Genomic DNA, 15957 nt, shown 5'->3' on the forward strand with positions numbered 1-15957 from the left:
CCAGCATTGAATCGATCGGTTAAAAATTCTAAGACAAAAGTTTCCGATACTAGAAAGGTATCAATTTTCTGGTTTTGACAAAATTTCCACCATTGCTTCAAAGAACTATTATATTGTTTAATGGTTGAATCCGCTAGAGACGCGATAAGGACGTCGGCTGATGATTCGGAAATGTTTTTTCTCGTGTACGCTTCCCTGATAGCACTCCTGCAATCAGTGTAAGTTGTTGATGTAAAGGATGTCGAAGAGATCTATAAGAGGAAATAAGAAGATTTGGTGAAGGTTCAAACAATAGTGTATCAGAAATTAAAAGTGATTGGAAAAAAGGGAACCATGGTTGCTTTTCCCAAAAGGGTACTACAACAATACCACATGCTTCGTCAGTAACAATTTTTCTCAAAACTTTAGAAATTAATGCAAATGGTGAAAATGCGTAGAAGAACCAAGGTTTCCATGACGTCGTAAAAGCGTCTATTATTTCAGAATTGGGATATTTTTTCCGTGAGCAATGTCTTTGACATTTTGCATTAATTCTTAAAGCAAATAAATCTATACACGGTTGACCAAACTTTATTTTTAAACTTAAAAAAGCATGTTCTGCGATCTCCCACTCCGCATCTCAATGCTAAGCAAAATCTCACAATCGTGCAAATCTTCTGCGAAACACTTCACGGCAAAGAATGCAGCAATTAATTCCAACGAATTAATTAATACTGTATTCTACTTCTTCCTTCGACCAAATACCACGAGCTCTTTTGCTGTTACAAAAGGCTCTCCATCCAGGTTTAGAAGCATCGGAAAAAATCTCTTTTTAACATTGAAAGCTTCTGATTGGATTGGAAGAATTAGAAACATCATTCTTCCACCATTGTAATTCAGCAATGCATGAGCTGTCAAGGGTAACGTGTTGTTCGAAATTTTGGCCTCCTATTATTTTGCTATTACTTTGCTCTTTCCAATGACTTATAATACAGCCACCCATAAGCTACTGCAGGACAGCTAGAAACCAAAGTACTGATCAAGTGAGCCAGTTCTCTTATTTTCCATCTATTTTTGTTCAGTTTGTCAATTAAGTTTAAAACATGATCTAATAAATCTAAAAAAATTGCAAGAAGAAGATAGGAGAAGATTCCATTTTTTAAAAATTAATTAAGAAACCGAGAGATTTTAAAAAAGAAATTGTCTCTAGAGCTTCTGCGCTACATTTATTCTCAGATTGGCTCATTATGAGAATATCATCCAAATATATAACACACAAAATCTTTCTTTTTCTCAATTGTAACACGACTGGCTTCATAATTTTTGTAAAAATAAATGGGCTTATATTGAGTCCAAAAGAAAGATAGGTAAATTTAAATAGTTTTCCCTGAAAGGAAAAACAAAGAAATTTTCGACAAGATTTATGAATTGCTACAAGCAAATATACATCTTGTATATCTAAATTTATCATGACATCTTCAGCTGTCAGCAAATTTAAAACAGTTCGAATATCTTCAAGCTTAAAGTGAGGTGCAAACCCTGCCAGATTTGGATTTACTATATGTCCACTTTTAAGTGGACAAATGGTAGACATATGGTATACATACGGTAAAAGTGGAAATAGACTATTTAGAAGGTGTTTGATAGCAAAAGGAAGTGTTGAATATGTAAAATGGATGTTTAGAGAATAGATTTTAGCAAATATTGCAATAAATAAATTTCTAAATAATTAATAATTACTTGAAATTCCTGACAGATTCGATAAACATAAATGTATAGGTGGTTAGACTATAAATAGTAGAAAAAAGTTCATCAAAAAAACTAAAAATGTTAGAAAAAGCTCCTATAATTAATAAATTAACTATTCTACTGTCGATTTATCCATTATTTAAGTTCAATTAAATCGTAAATTGTTCAATTATTAATAATAAATATGCGAACTGGGAGACCTGTCAATGTATTGGTAACATACGTGATAGGGGAGAGTGGGGCAATACGGGGCACCAGCCTTATTTAACAAACGAATTAACCAATCGCGATTATATTTTACATAAGACTGCACCGAGACGATAGTTTCTTGTTTATAAAACCTAAAAGTCATGAGAACAAATCTTTTATCTGTTTTCCTAAAAAAACTGTTTTCGACGATTTTCTTGTCATTTTTTCACTTTTTTTAAGAGGTGTTTATTATTTAATAATAACAGTTAATGGACTGTATAAATTTTTTTCTAACTGTCAAGGGTTACAGAAGAAAGGAAGCATATGTTTTTTTTCTTTGTTGAATCGTAAATAGTAGTAATTAATCTTTTTCTTCAATTTCGTAGGTGGGGGCAAGATGGGGTAGGAGAGGGTGGGGCAAGACGGGGTACTCGCAATTTTCATTGTTATTATTATTTTTCGATGGCACTTAAAAGCAACGCACAATTGATTCGCGAATGGCACTCGCGAAGTTGTTGTGCTTAGACCTTTATACTGACGGTGTGTCGTATCCAGTCATGACCTGGTTATTGAGTAGAGTCGAAACTCGATCTGTGAACAGAGTGTAGAGTGGGAGCGCGAACGCCTGTCTGGTACCTATGGATGCAGCTTGTGTAACTAAAGGTGCATCCACACGGTAGTCACAACTAATTCGATGTTGCTGCGCATGCACGTTCTATATAGCACCACTGTGACTGGTAGAAGTCCTTTGTTTATTTCCCTAACGGTTAGAATTTTTTAAGGTTAGTTTTTAGAATCAATTCTACAGAAAAGAATTTGAATAACAGAGAAAAGTAGTTTGGGAGAAAACAAAAACACGGAAATAAGCATTTCAGTATTATACACTATTATACAGTGTTGGTGATAAGAAATTTGAAGATATGAAATCTTTCGCAACATTTTTTTTTAATTTTTTAAGTAACCTAGTACCGACTTTAAAAATAAATAAAATATAAAAAAAAATAAAACATAAAAAATATCAAATATTTTTTTTAATCAAATATTTTTGCATTTGTGAATCAGGGAAAAGTCGTTCACGAATTCAAGTTTGTCAACCTTTCCACTATTTTTTAGTGATATTTATTAGACGATTTTTCATTACTTCAAATTTTGAGAGAACTGAAAAAGTATTTGTGTACACGACTGTTTCTTATTTTTTTTTTGTAGAATGGTGAGAAATTATAAAGGAAAGTCAAGAAGAGGCGATTGGTCAGAAGAGAGCATGAAAAATGCGGTGGACTCGGTAGTTGAAGGAAAAATGGGGTTTTGTCTAGCAGCGAAGACATTTGCTGTACCTCAAACTACTTTGGAGAGAAAAGTGAAAGCCGTTCGTAATCTTTAAGAGGAAGCTTCAACTTCAACAGAATTGAAAGGTCAGCTAGGCCCTAAAAACCAGTTTTTTCTGTGGACGAAGAGAACGAGTTATGCAGTCATCTGTTAGATATGGAAAAGAGTCTTTACGGTCTAACGAGTAAAGATCTTAGAGGCTTAGTCTACCAACTAGCAGTTTGTAATAATAAATCACATCCATTTAATGATGAAAATAAAAGAAGCTGGGAAAGACTGGGTGCAAGCGTTTTTAAAAAGACACCCAGAGCTTTCTATAAGACAACCAGAAAGCACCTCGGCTGCACGTGCTGCCGGATTCAACAAGCAGGCGGTTGACCAATATTTCCTTTTGTTGGGAAATATTTATGATGAGCATCAACCTACACCCGATCGAATTTACAACTGCGACGAAACAGGCATTTCCATCGTGCCTAAAACAAAATCAAAAATAATAGCTCAAAAGGGTCGAAAGCAAGTTGGGGCCATAACTTCCGCAGAAAGAGGTGCGACCATCACGGTTGAAATATGTTTGAGCGCAAGTGGCCAGTATATGCCACCCATGATAATATTTCCCAGAAAGAGGATGAATCCGCAACTAATGATAAATGCTGCACCTGGAGCTTGGGAAACTTGCAGTGAATCTGGCTGGATGACAGCGGAATTATTTCTGGAGTGGTTTAAAAAGTTCATCATTTTTAGTGGAGCAACACTCGATCGTAAAGTTTTGTTGCTGTTAGATGGACATAATTCTCACACGAAAAACCTTTATGTCATACGCGAAGCTCGAGCCCACGGGGTTATCATTTTATGTTTTCCTCCACATACTACTCACCGCCTTCTAGTTGCTGACGTAGTTTATATGAGACCGTTAAGCACGTATTATGATCAACAAATCACTACTTGGCTTCGCAACAATTCAGGACTGGTCGTTACAGTTCAGCAAGTTGCCGAAATATTTGGAAAAGCTTTCATTCAGGCGTCTACAATGTCAACGGCTGTAAACGGGTTCAAAAAATGAGGAATTTGTCCATATGATCAATCAGTTTGTTCTGAAAGCGATTTTGCTGCTTCCAAGGTAACGGATATTCCGCAACCCGAAAGTGCCTCATCCTGAAATACAAACTGCAACCACACATGAGCCACAGGCTGACTTGATTCCATCGCCTCAAGCTACAATAGAGCCAGCTAACAATCCGGATTTAGCTGTCGCTTCTACTTCAACGGCGCCTTCCATGATCCCAAAAAAACGCACTTCAGATAAATCAACGTTTTCTGTTGTCAGTCCTGAACAACTACTGCCCGTTCCAGTAACAAGGAAAACTTCTCGCGCATCTCGAAAACGAGGAAAAAAACAAAGATGATTAAAAAAAATAATAATAAAGTATATATTACATAATTTTCGTTTTTTTGCGCTTTAAACCTTAAGTACCCCATCTTGCCCCACTCTCCCCTACTTGTAACAGACTACGATTCACTACGATCATATTCTAAACGGCGGAACGAAAGGAACTGATTTGGATAAACGCGCGAAGTTTCAAAATGATGTGTAAATATAGTAAACATTAAAAAAAATTGCTTTCTTTGATTTAAGAGATATTACTAATAAAACATATCTTTTACCTTTAGAAAACGTTTTTTTACAACAATGTAATCAAAAATTAGAAATTTAGCAAAACTTTTTCGATTATTAAAATAAATATATTTATTTAAATAAATATTATTCAAAGCTAAAAATCAGTATTTTACTTAGAAAAATAAATTTGAATAAAAATTTTTTAAACAATTTCATGTAAAAAAATAACCTGAACAATTAATTTTGATTGAAAATCAATTATTATTATATTTAGTAGAATACAAAAAATAACTCCTCCTACTTTAAGAAAGCAATTTTTTTATTCTTTGGTTCAATAGCACAAAAAGGAAGTAAATATTTCATTTTTAAAAAGTTACATTTAGTCTTAACTCCTTAAGAAAACAAAGACTTCTGCTATTAGCCAATAAAAAAATTAAACTCCTCCTATATTTTTATTCATTGGTTCAGTTAAACAAAATGGAGAAAAATTTATTATTTAAGAAATAAAACATATAATTCCAACCCCCAAAAAAATGGATGTTCTAGACCAAGTAAAATAAAATTTAAACTCCTCCTTCTCAATCAAAGCTTTTTTTCTATTTGTTGATTGAGCTAAACAAAATAGAGAAAAAATTAAATATTTAAATTTAAAACATACTATTCTAACCCCCAAAAGAAAAAATGGATGTTCTAGACCAATTAAAATAAAATTTAAACTCCTTCTTCTTAATGAAACCTTTTTTCTATTTGTTGGTTCAATAGAACAAAATGGAGAAAATATTAAACTTTAAAAAATATAAAATTTAGTCCCAACCCCTCACGAAAAAATAGACTGCTATTAGCCAATAAAAAAAATCAAACTCTTTCTATATATTTATTTATGGGTTCAGTTAAACAAAATGGAGACAAAATGAATATTTAAATTTAAAACATACAATTCCAACCCCTAAAAGAAAAAATGGATGTTCTAGACCAATTAAAATAAAATTTAAACTCCTTCTTCTTAATGAAACCTTTTTTCTATTTGTTGGTTCAATAGAACAAAATGGAGAAAATATTAAACTTTAAAAAATATAAAATTTAGTCCCAACCCCTCACGAAAAAATAGACTGCTATTAGCCAATAAAAAAAATCAAACTCTTTCTATATATTTATTTATGGGTTCAGTTAAACAAAATGGAGACAAAATGAATATTTAAATTTAAAACATACAATTCCAACCCCTAAAAGAAAAAATTGATGTTCTGGACCAATTAAAATAAAATTTAAACTCCTCCTTCTTAAAGAAACCTATTTTTCTATTTGTTGGTTGAGCTAAACAAAATGGAGAAAAAATTAATATTTAAGAAATAAAACATATAATTTCGACCCCTAAAAGAAAAAATAGATGTTTCAGACCAATTAAAATAAAATTTAAACTCCTCCTTCTTAAAGAAGGAGAGTTCTTCAATAGAACAAAATGTGGAACATATTAAACTTAGTTTAATATTTTCACCATTTTTTGTTTTTTTATATAACTTAGTTTAATATTTTCTCTATTTTGTTCTATTAAAGAACTCTCCTTCTTTAAGAAAAAGGAGTTTAAATTTTATTTTAATTGGTCTAAAACATCCAATTTTTCTTTTGGGGGTTGGAATTAAATGTTTTATTTCTTAAATAATAATTTTTTCTTCATTTTGTTTAACTGAACCAAGGAATAAAAATATAGGAGGAGTTTGATTTTTTTATTGGCTAATAGCCATTTTTTCGTGAGGTGTTGAGACTTATATTTTTTAAAGTTTAATATTTTCTCCATTTTGTTCTATTAAACCCACGAATAAAAAATAGTTTTTATCAAGAGGGAGGAGTTTAAATTTTAATTTAATCGGTCTTAAACATCTATTTTATCTTTTGGGGGTTGGAACTAAATTTTACATTTTTTAAATATTAATATTATCTCCATTTTGTTCTATTGAAGCCACAAATAAAAAATAATTTTTTTTAAGAAGGAGGAGTTTAAATTTTATTTTAATTGGTCTAAATCATCCATTTTTCCTTTTGGAGGTTGATACTAAATTTTATCTTTTTTAAATATTATTATTTTCTCTATTTTGTTCTATTGAAGCCACAAATAAGAAATATTTTTCTTTAACCCTTTGCGTCACAGTGGGTCTCTCAGCGACCCACCTTTTCCTTCTCAGTTTTCAGTATTTCTATGGCATATTTATTAATATTTTTAGGGTTTTTTTCCGGGCATGTTCCTCATACCTAAACAAGTCTAAGAAAACTGTTGATTCACAATTTGTTAATAATAAAAATATTATAAACAAATAAATAACAAAAAATAATGCTTCTTTTTCAGAAAAAATTCATTTTCTACTTATCCTTACTAATTTTTGAGATGATAATTTTTTTCTTTACAAATTAGATCCTAAACTATATTTACAATTGCTTTTTTGAAATTTTTTTTTATAATTTTTAATAATAAATAGCAATTTTTTGTAATAATTTATAAAATAAAAGTATTTCAAATGAAATTTCAAACCTATTTTCATAAAACTCGTTACTCGGGGGTTTCTGGGGTCGCTGAATACGAATCTGGCATCAGATTTGCAAAATTCAAAATGGCGGATCCATTATGGCGGACGCGAAAATAAAAAATGAACAGAATTTGCTTAGAACTCGTTTTTTGGGGGGTTTTTGAGGTCGCTGAATACGAATCTGGCATGAGTATTAATAAATTTATTAATAAACTTAGAAGATTCAAAACGTTCGGATAAAATTAAAGAGTAAAAACAAAAGTGAATGAATCCTGACAATCCACAGTCAGGTAACTCTTTTAACGTAAAATCCTCTTCATAGTATTTCTGTCTATAAAAAAAAGAATTAATTTTTTGATACTGAATATAATGTATCATTTTTGACAATCCGATTAAACAAACTGTAGATATTAGTAAAGAATTGCTAACCGATAAGTAACTGAAAATGTCAAACTTAATGCAGGATGTGATGTAAAAAAACACATACAATAATACTGCTTCTACTCAACAAAATACCTTCTTTCAACGTAAAAGCTATATTAACCTGTTGAGAGAATCGTTAGTAATAGTTTCTCGAATGTCGTTTGTTTGAATGAAGTTGATACTTACCTTTGGAGGGAATCGTTCGTGTTAGTCTGTCGTTTGTGATTTGTTTGTTTGAAGTCGGTACTTACCTGTGGATATAATCGTTCGTGTAAGTCTGTTGATTGTGATTTGTCCGATTGTAGCCGATACTCACCTGTGGAGGAAATCGTTTGTGTTACTTGTGTCGATTTTTATTTGTTTGATTAAAGTCGGTACTTACCTGTGGAGAGAATCGTTCGTGTAAGTCTGTCGTTTGTCATTTGTTTGTTTGAAGTCGGTACTTACCTGTGGAGATAATCGTTCGTGTAAGTCTGTTGATTGTAATTTGTCCGATTGTAGCCTATACTCACCTGTGGAGGAAATCGTTTGTGTTAATTGTGTCGATTGTCATTTGTTTGATTAAAGTCGGTACTTACGTGTGGAGAGAATCGTTCGTGTAAGTCTGTCATTTGTTTGTTTGTCCGCCATATTGGATCCGCCATTTTGAATTTTGAAAATCTGATGCCTGCTTCGTATTCAGCGACCCCAAAAACCCCCGAGTAACGACTTCCAAGCAAATTCTGTTCATTTTTTATTTTCGCGTCCGCCATATTGGATCCGCCATTTTGAATTTTGAAAATCTGATGCCAGATTCGTATTCAGCGACCCCAAAAACCCCCGAGTAACGAGTTCCAAGCAAATTCTGTTCATTTTTTATTTTCGCGTCCGCCATATTGGATCCGCCATTTTGAATTTTGAAAATCTGATGCTAGGTTCGTATTCAGCGACCCCGAGCAATTTTTTTTAATGTTTACCATATTTACACATCATTTTAAAACTTCGCGCGTTTATCCAAATCAGTTCCTTTCGTTCCGCCGTTCAGAATATGATCGTAGTGAATCGTAGACTGCTACAAGTATCACGCATGTTACTAATACATTGACAGGTCTCACAGTTCGCATATTTATTATTAATAATTGAACAATTTACGATTTAATTCAACTTAAATAATGGATAAATCGACTGTAGAATAGTTAATTTATTAATTATAAGAGCTTTCTCTAACATTTTTAGTTTTTTTGATGAACTTTTTTCTACTATTTATAGTCTAACCACCTATACATTTATGTTTATCGAATCTGTCAGGAATTTCAAGTAATTATTAATTATTTAGAAATTTATTTATTGCAATATTTGCTAAAATCTATTCTCTAAACATCCATTTTACATATTCAACACTTCCTTTTGCTATCAAACACCTTCTAAATAGTCTATTTTTACTTTTACCGTATGTCTACCATATGTCTACCATTTGTCCACTTTAAAAGTGGACATATAGTATATAAATTTATTTAACTTTTTTAAGTTGAAGATAAATCTTTTCAAACCGTCCGGTTTATCTACTAGAAAATATGTTGACAAAAATTGACCTTTAACAGGTGAACAACTTTCTATTGCACATTTTAGCTGCAATTTTAAAATTGCAACTTCAACATCTGATTTAGGTAAGGAAGGCTCAGGAGGAACTGAAATATGGATTGGAGTATTCATAAATTGAATTTTATAACTGGATATACAATTTAAAACAAAATTGTCATTTGTTATTTTTTCCAATTATGTAAAAAGTAACGAAGTCTGCCTGCTATTCCTACCTCTAATATTTCTTCCCTGGTGTTGTCTTGGATCCGCTCGGTTGTTGACTTCTCGTCTTGTATGGTGGAGACGTTGATTTCTGCCTGTTGGAGAGCTTGCTCTTGCTGCTCGACGATCTGTTCTCCCGGTTCTTCATCGTCGAGTTCCGATAGTTTAAATGATTCGATTTTGGGTAATGCTTCTTAGTTTCTTGAAGTTTCAAGTCTTTACCCAGCTTCTCCAACGCTTTTGCCTCCTTGACTTTATCCGACAAGCTATCTCTAAAAAGAAACTTGCCAGAAGTAGTTTTTTCTAGTAAGGTTTTTATCTTTTTGTCTAAACCTGGTAAGATGAAAGCCTACCTTGCTGACGTTTGATTATGATGTAAGTCGGTTAACAGATGTCCAGCGTCAGATAAAAGTTGAAGAAGATTTAATTTATCTGCTTCATCTTCTTGCATTAGAAGTGTCATTGCGCTCCCTACAGCAGACATAGCCGTTGCTAAAATATTTTGGGCATCTACGAATAATGAATCTCGTTTCAAGGCCGAATCTGAAAGAGGGACAGACACAACTTCTGGATTCAAAAGAGGGGCTTCTAGATAACAGTTACCAACTCTAGAATATTTTTGGAGTAAGGTTTCTTTTTCTAGGCCTTTAGAAATCCAAGACATTTATCTATTTGTAAAGGCGGCAGGAAACTCTATTTCTTTTGCTTGACCCGCTGAAGGGTCGTTGCCAAGGACTTTGATAACCTCATCATTTAAAGTCTTATCTGCCTCGAGCTAATTGTTTTCCATATTTTTATCTTTTTTCGTAGGAATTTCTAAAGAAGAAAAAGAGAGTGGAAATATAAAATATATCCTCATAATATGGAAAAACAATCTTATGATCTGGACTGCCATAACCTCTCGTGTTAGGTCTGGCCAGTCAAAACAAGATCGGTATATGTCCCACCTCTCGTGTGGACTCCACCGTCAAAAAAAAGATTTAAAGTACTTACTTTCGTTATGCAAGGAGATTCTATCTTAGGAAGCTTCTCTAGATGAGTATTTTGACAAATTTCGTGACGAATGACGCTCTTTTGACGGGTCGTTGGACGATGAGCTGATAGACGACGACTAATTTTTCGTTTTAATTGCCGCACTTCTTTATCACTAGAAAAATGCTTCCCTTTTGATTTTTCTATTTTATAATTTATAATTAATTTTATTGCGAAATTTCAAACTCTGATGTGACGCCAACGGGCACAAAGGACATAATGAAACGGAAAGCGGTGAGTGGGGATGCGAAAAGGAGCTCAAAAAGGAGGTCGACGAAAGAAACATACTTTTGTGTACGCAAAACGAAAAATTGAGATTGTTAAAGAATACACCTATTTAGGAACAAATTTTTCAAATTCAGATTCAATCAAGATTGAATCGATTCAATGGTCGAGTCAGTGGCAACCTATAGGGCAGAAATCTGGGGTTTCAGATTTCTGGCCGACATAGACAGAACATGATTGAACGCATTTGAAAATTGAGTAATTTTGTTTATTAGTCCAATCGTGAATGCACAATAACTCTCTTGCGATATCTTTTACTAAGAGATTTCGATGTTTTCGGATTTTTAATGAAGAGCAAGAAAAGAGGCGTTTCACGGGAACAGATGTCGCCTGAATGATCAGAAAATCACGAGCTATACGCGATAAATTCGGAAAGATGTTTTGATTATTTTTCCATCAAAGGAAATAGATCAATTTCATCGTCACTCGAATCGTCTTTGCACAAGTGGCTCATCGGAAACTTCTAGTGGAACATTTTCTTTCAAAGGCACAATATAATAGTCAGTTTGATAAAATTTTTAAAAATTTTAACCGATTCTCTTTTCATAACCTTTCCCCATTCGCTTTTATCAAATACTTCGATTTTATGTCTCGGGTCAAGAATTAAAACAATAATAAATCCAGTTGAATTTCCTGTAGTGTTTCAATAATTTCATCTGAGCTGCGCAAAGAGCGTTTCGGATTTTCAAATCAATTATAGGCGCGTCTTTATCGTCAATTTCTTGAACCCCTTCGTCAATTTCACTGTTCAAGAAGCTTTCAATTCATATGATGCAGATGAGTGGAAGGCAGCAATAGAAATCGAATTTAAAGGATTGATCAACAACGGAATCTGGGAACTGATGGATCGCCCAGAGAATAAAAACATTATTAGTTGTAGGATTATTTTGATCACCAAACACAATAATGATGGAAGTATAGAAAGAATAAGGGAAGCGCGCCTGGTAGCGAAGGGCTATTCGCAACAACCTGGTGTTGATTTTAATGAAACTTTCCCGTCTGTGACACGCATGGGATCAATTCGACTCGTTATGACAGTAACTGTGAAAACCGGACTAATCGTTCATCAAATTGATATAGCAACAGCTTTTTTGGACGGAGTTATCGAGGAGAATATTGACATGGAGATACCTGAAATTTTTAAGGAATTACTATAAAAAATTACATCTGACGAGAAAGCAAATTCTCTAAAATTGTTAAATAAAATTCAACAGGAAAACAAAGTAAAAAAATCGTCAGGAATGGATTCATCGATTTTGAATATATGCAATAAGAGTGACATGATAGCTGACGCCATAACCAAGGATTTACGTGGAGCTTAAATTGTAATAAAATAAAAAAAACCGAACAAGTGCGAGTTGAACTCGTACTAAAACCGAAGGGTTCTGTACCCGTAAGGACCTCTAATTATTTTCAATACTTTTTTTGGAATCTAAATATAAAAATATATATGAATGTAAAACTACAGTACGCAAGGTCAAGAATTGTAATCGCCAGGGACGAGTACACACTATTTTGACTAAATTTTCAAACATATAATTTTTTTGCTGAGAACACTAAAGATCAACTACAATTATTTATGCTATATTTTTTCTGAAATCTACATATGAAAATATATAAGTAAACAAAACTGGAGTCCACTAGGCCAAAAATTGTGAGCGCCTGAGAAAAAGAAAAACTTTTTTACTAAATCGTAAAAAATTTCTAGTTTTTCGCTGAAGAAAATATAAAGATCAACTTCAAACCTTTTTACTGTATTTTTCTGAACTCTACACGTGAAAATAAATAAAAATGTATAATGGCAGTCCACTAGATGAGGAATTGTGAGAACCAGCAAGGGTTAAAGTATTTTCGAGCTTGCAAAAAGAGATTTTAGTTTCTCGATGAAAATACCATGAAGTATTTTTCTAGTCTGCAAAAATGTTTTTTTTTAATTTTTTAACCATTTTCTGGTAAATTCTCACACAGGACATGCTAACTAAGAAAACGAGTTATTATTTATTAAAACCCCACCATTTTTTTTATGTCAAACACTGTTACATACATTAGCACCAATGTTTCTACTGGTCGTAACAAAAAGCTGGACCCCACCATCCCCTTAAAGACTTACTTAATTTGTCAATGACTTTTTACATTAATTGAATATTTTTTGAAAAATTTACTTTTATTTTTTACAATTGGTTATGAATACTTTAGAAGGTGTTTTCTGAAGTCATAAGAAGTTAAAAAATACAATAAAAAAATAAAATTTTTTAAAATTCTAAAGTGCAGTAGTACCTTAAATTTTGGAAAATTGTTTATTTTCAGGCGCCATTTTGAATCAAAAAATACGAAAAATCTTAAAACGCAAAGCATATTTTCAAACTAAAACTATCAAGAATACGTTTTTTATACCTTAGATGATTTGGAAAAATCGATATGACAACTAAAATTGGATATGAAAAAAATTACTTTCCAAAATCTTGAAAGAGCGACCCCAAAAACGTATGGATATGTCCTTGTAGAATTTTCAATAATTTTTTTCTTTTAATATTATGAGCTTGAAACCGAAGTTAAAAATCAGCACATTTGGGCGTTAAAGGGTTAAGGAACCTACGTAAGATCCCATGTGGAATCCCACGTGGGGTTTTTAATAGGGTTGTCTTAACTTTAATACAATTTACTAGGTTTAACCTATAAATCAAAATATGACGTATACAATATCAAAACTGACCATCTTTGGCCTAAATGTTGGCTTAAAAAATCTTGACTTCATAGTAGAAAAATAGGGAAATTAAATGCATTGGGCACAGTGATATAAATTTTTTATGACATTGAAAAATTCATTCAATTTGCAATATTAATTTTAAAAAAGCAGATAAAATGGAGGTTCTATATTTTTAACGACTAAAAGAAAAACATCTGCCTCAAGGTAATTTGCCATGGGAGGTTTATCACTGGTTATAAAACAACAGATAAAACTTTGTATAAATGTACATACAACGTATATACCGTAAATGTTATATATGTATATGAGTTTGAAATTACGGTCATGACAACCCAAGTGGGGTCAGTGTTTCCGCAAGTCTGTAGTATGTATACGCGTTTCACTTGTACAAGCAATTCACTTTTGCGTGGACAAACAGACAGACATTTCTATGTATATAGATTTACGCTCACACATACTATAGAAATATGCGTGTTAAAAATGGGTGCATTAACGTGAAACACGTGCGTTCTTCAGTGTGTGTCTCCAACTAAATCAATTATGTATTGGTATAAATGAAGGTGTGTGCATGCATGGCGACACATGCATTTGCAATTATGTACATATACAGTAGCATTCGAATTTTGAATAGATGCTGGTGAAACGGCGCGGAGATACTTGGTAAGCGCCGGGAGGTGTATGCGATTTGGGATCCTCATATGTGTTCGACTCCAGAATTCATAAGTTATCGTACCAGCAACGTATAGCCTGGATCAGATAAGCTATTTACAGCATGAAACGAGGATTCATACAGTTTTATTTTCCTGAATTTTCATTTTATTCTTTTTGCTGTTTTAATTTAAATTAAAAATTACTTTTACCCCATTATCATTGTCAAAACCCGAAACGAGAATGACGAGGTAAATCTAGTTTTTCTTTAATTCTGAAAGCAGAAGCTAAACTTTATATTCAATAAATTACAAATAATTGTTATTTATTGTGCGATTTATACATAGAGATATAAAGCGCGCTAGTCCATATATTTACTATGTGAAGTTGTACCAGTCTCCAGTCCGTTTTCTTACCTTATATCTAATAACTCTTCCATACAGCACTGAAAATTTCCTGAAATCGACACCTTAATGGAAGTTTACTTCAAATAGTAAAAATTATACAACGAATATCACCTCGACTCCTGTCAGGGTTAATTCAGGTCAACTTCTTCGAGGAAGTTAACTTAAAGTATTAAAAAATCAGGAAGAAACGAATTTTTGGTTCGATTTAAGTCAACTTCTTCTGGGAAGTTAACCTTTTATAACAAAAAAAAGAAAATTCTCAAGTAACGAAGTTTCTGGGTCGATTCAAGTCATTTTAGCATTAGTTAAATTTCCTATTATTTTCACAGAAATTTTTTTCTTAAATAAAAATATCTTTTCTGTCAAGACTTTTTAAGATCAAGCGGGTAACGTAATCTAACCTGTGAAGGTTAAGTCGTCATTCTGAGTAAAAAAATTTTAGCACCAAGTATCTTGACGACTGTTTCTACAGGAATTTTTTGAAGGAGTTAAATTTCCAATATTTTATACTCCAGTTTCTTAAGGAAGTGTCACCCAGAAAAAAATAATCTCATATTAAGAGAAAATACCTCTTTTATAATATAATTTAAACTTAAAGTTTTGCAATGAAATTTAGACTATTTTTTCCGTTTGTGGTTGATAATAAATCAAAACAAATATTTTGAGGTTCTTATGTAAAAATCATTGACTTAAAGCGCAATAAAAAAGAAATAAATTTATTGATTAATGTGAATAAATTAAAAACTCTTTATTCCTTGCATCAAAAAATCTTTTTATCAGTCTGTAAACGTAATGATCAATTATCTTTTTTCATGTTGCGTCATACTGATTGGATTTGCTTAAAACTTGTTACTCGGGGTTTTCGGGGTCGCTAATAACGAATCTGATAATAGTTTTTTAAAATTCAAAATGGCGGATCTAATATGGTGGCTGACAAAATCAGAATTTAATCGGATTCGCTTGAAACATGTTATTCGGGGGTTTTCCGAGTTGCTGATTACGAAATTGATGTTAGTTTCTTAAAATTAAAAATGCCGGGTCTTATATGGCGGTGGTCAAAATTATAAATTAATCAGATTCTCTTGAAACTTTTTATTTGTAGGTTTTGGAGTTCGCTGATTACGGTATTTATTTTACGCTGATTACGGAATAACGCTAATTACGGATTAGGCTTTGTCCGGTTTCAATGTTATTATTATTTATTTATGGAGATTAAATATTTAACATGTACTATGTTGGTAATTACCACAAAAATTCTATAAAATCTATTATTTCTCGTGTCTTTAGATTATATTA

At 32.3% G+C, this 15957-nt stretch overlaps 1 protein-coding gene across 1 annotated transcript; it reads left to right on the plus strand.

The window, feature by feature from the left end:
- Nucleotides 1-622: 622 nt before the first annotated feature.
- Nucleotides 623-4646, plus strand: LOC122508790 (MFS-type transporter clz9-like). The gene is made up of 5 exons (XM_043622337.1): nucleotides 623-870; nucleotides 3124-3287; nucleotides 3353-3616; nucleotides 3741-4282; nucleotides 4431-4646. Exons 1-5 carry the CDS (start codon nucleotides 623-625, stop codon nucleotides 4644-4646), a joined length of 1434 nt encoding a protein of 477 aa, XP_043478272.1.
- Nucleotides 4647-15957: the final 11311 nt, after the last annotated feature.

Source organism: Leptopilina heterotoma, unplaced genomic scaffold (assembly GCF_015476425.1).
Source record: "Leptopilina heterotoma isolate Lh14 unplaced genomic scaffold, ASM1547642v1 Lhet_57, whole genome shotgun sequence".
NCBI lineage: Eukaryota > Metazoa > Arthropoda > Insecta > Hymenoptera > Figitidae > Leptopilina > Leptopilina heterotoma.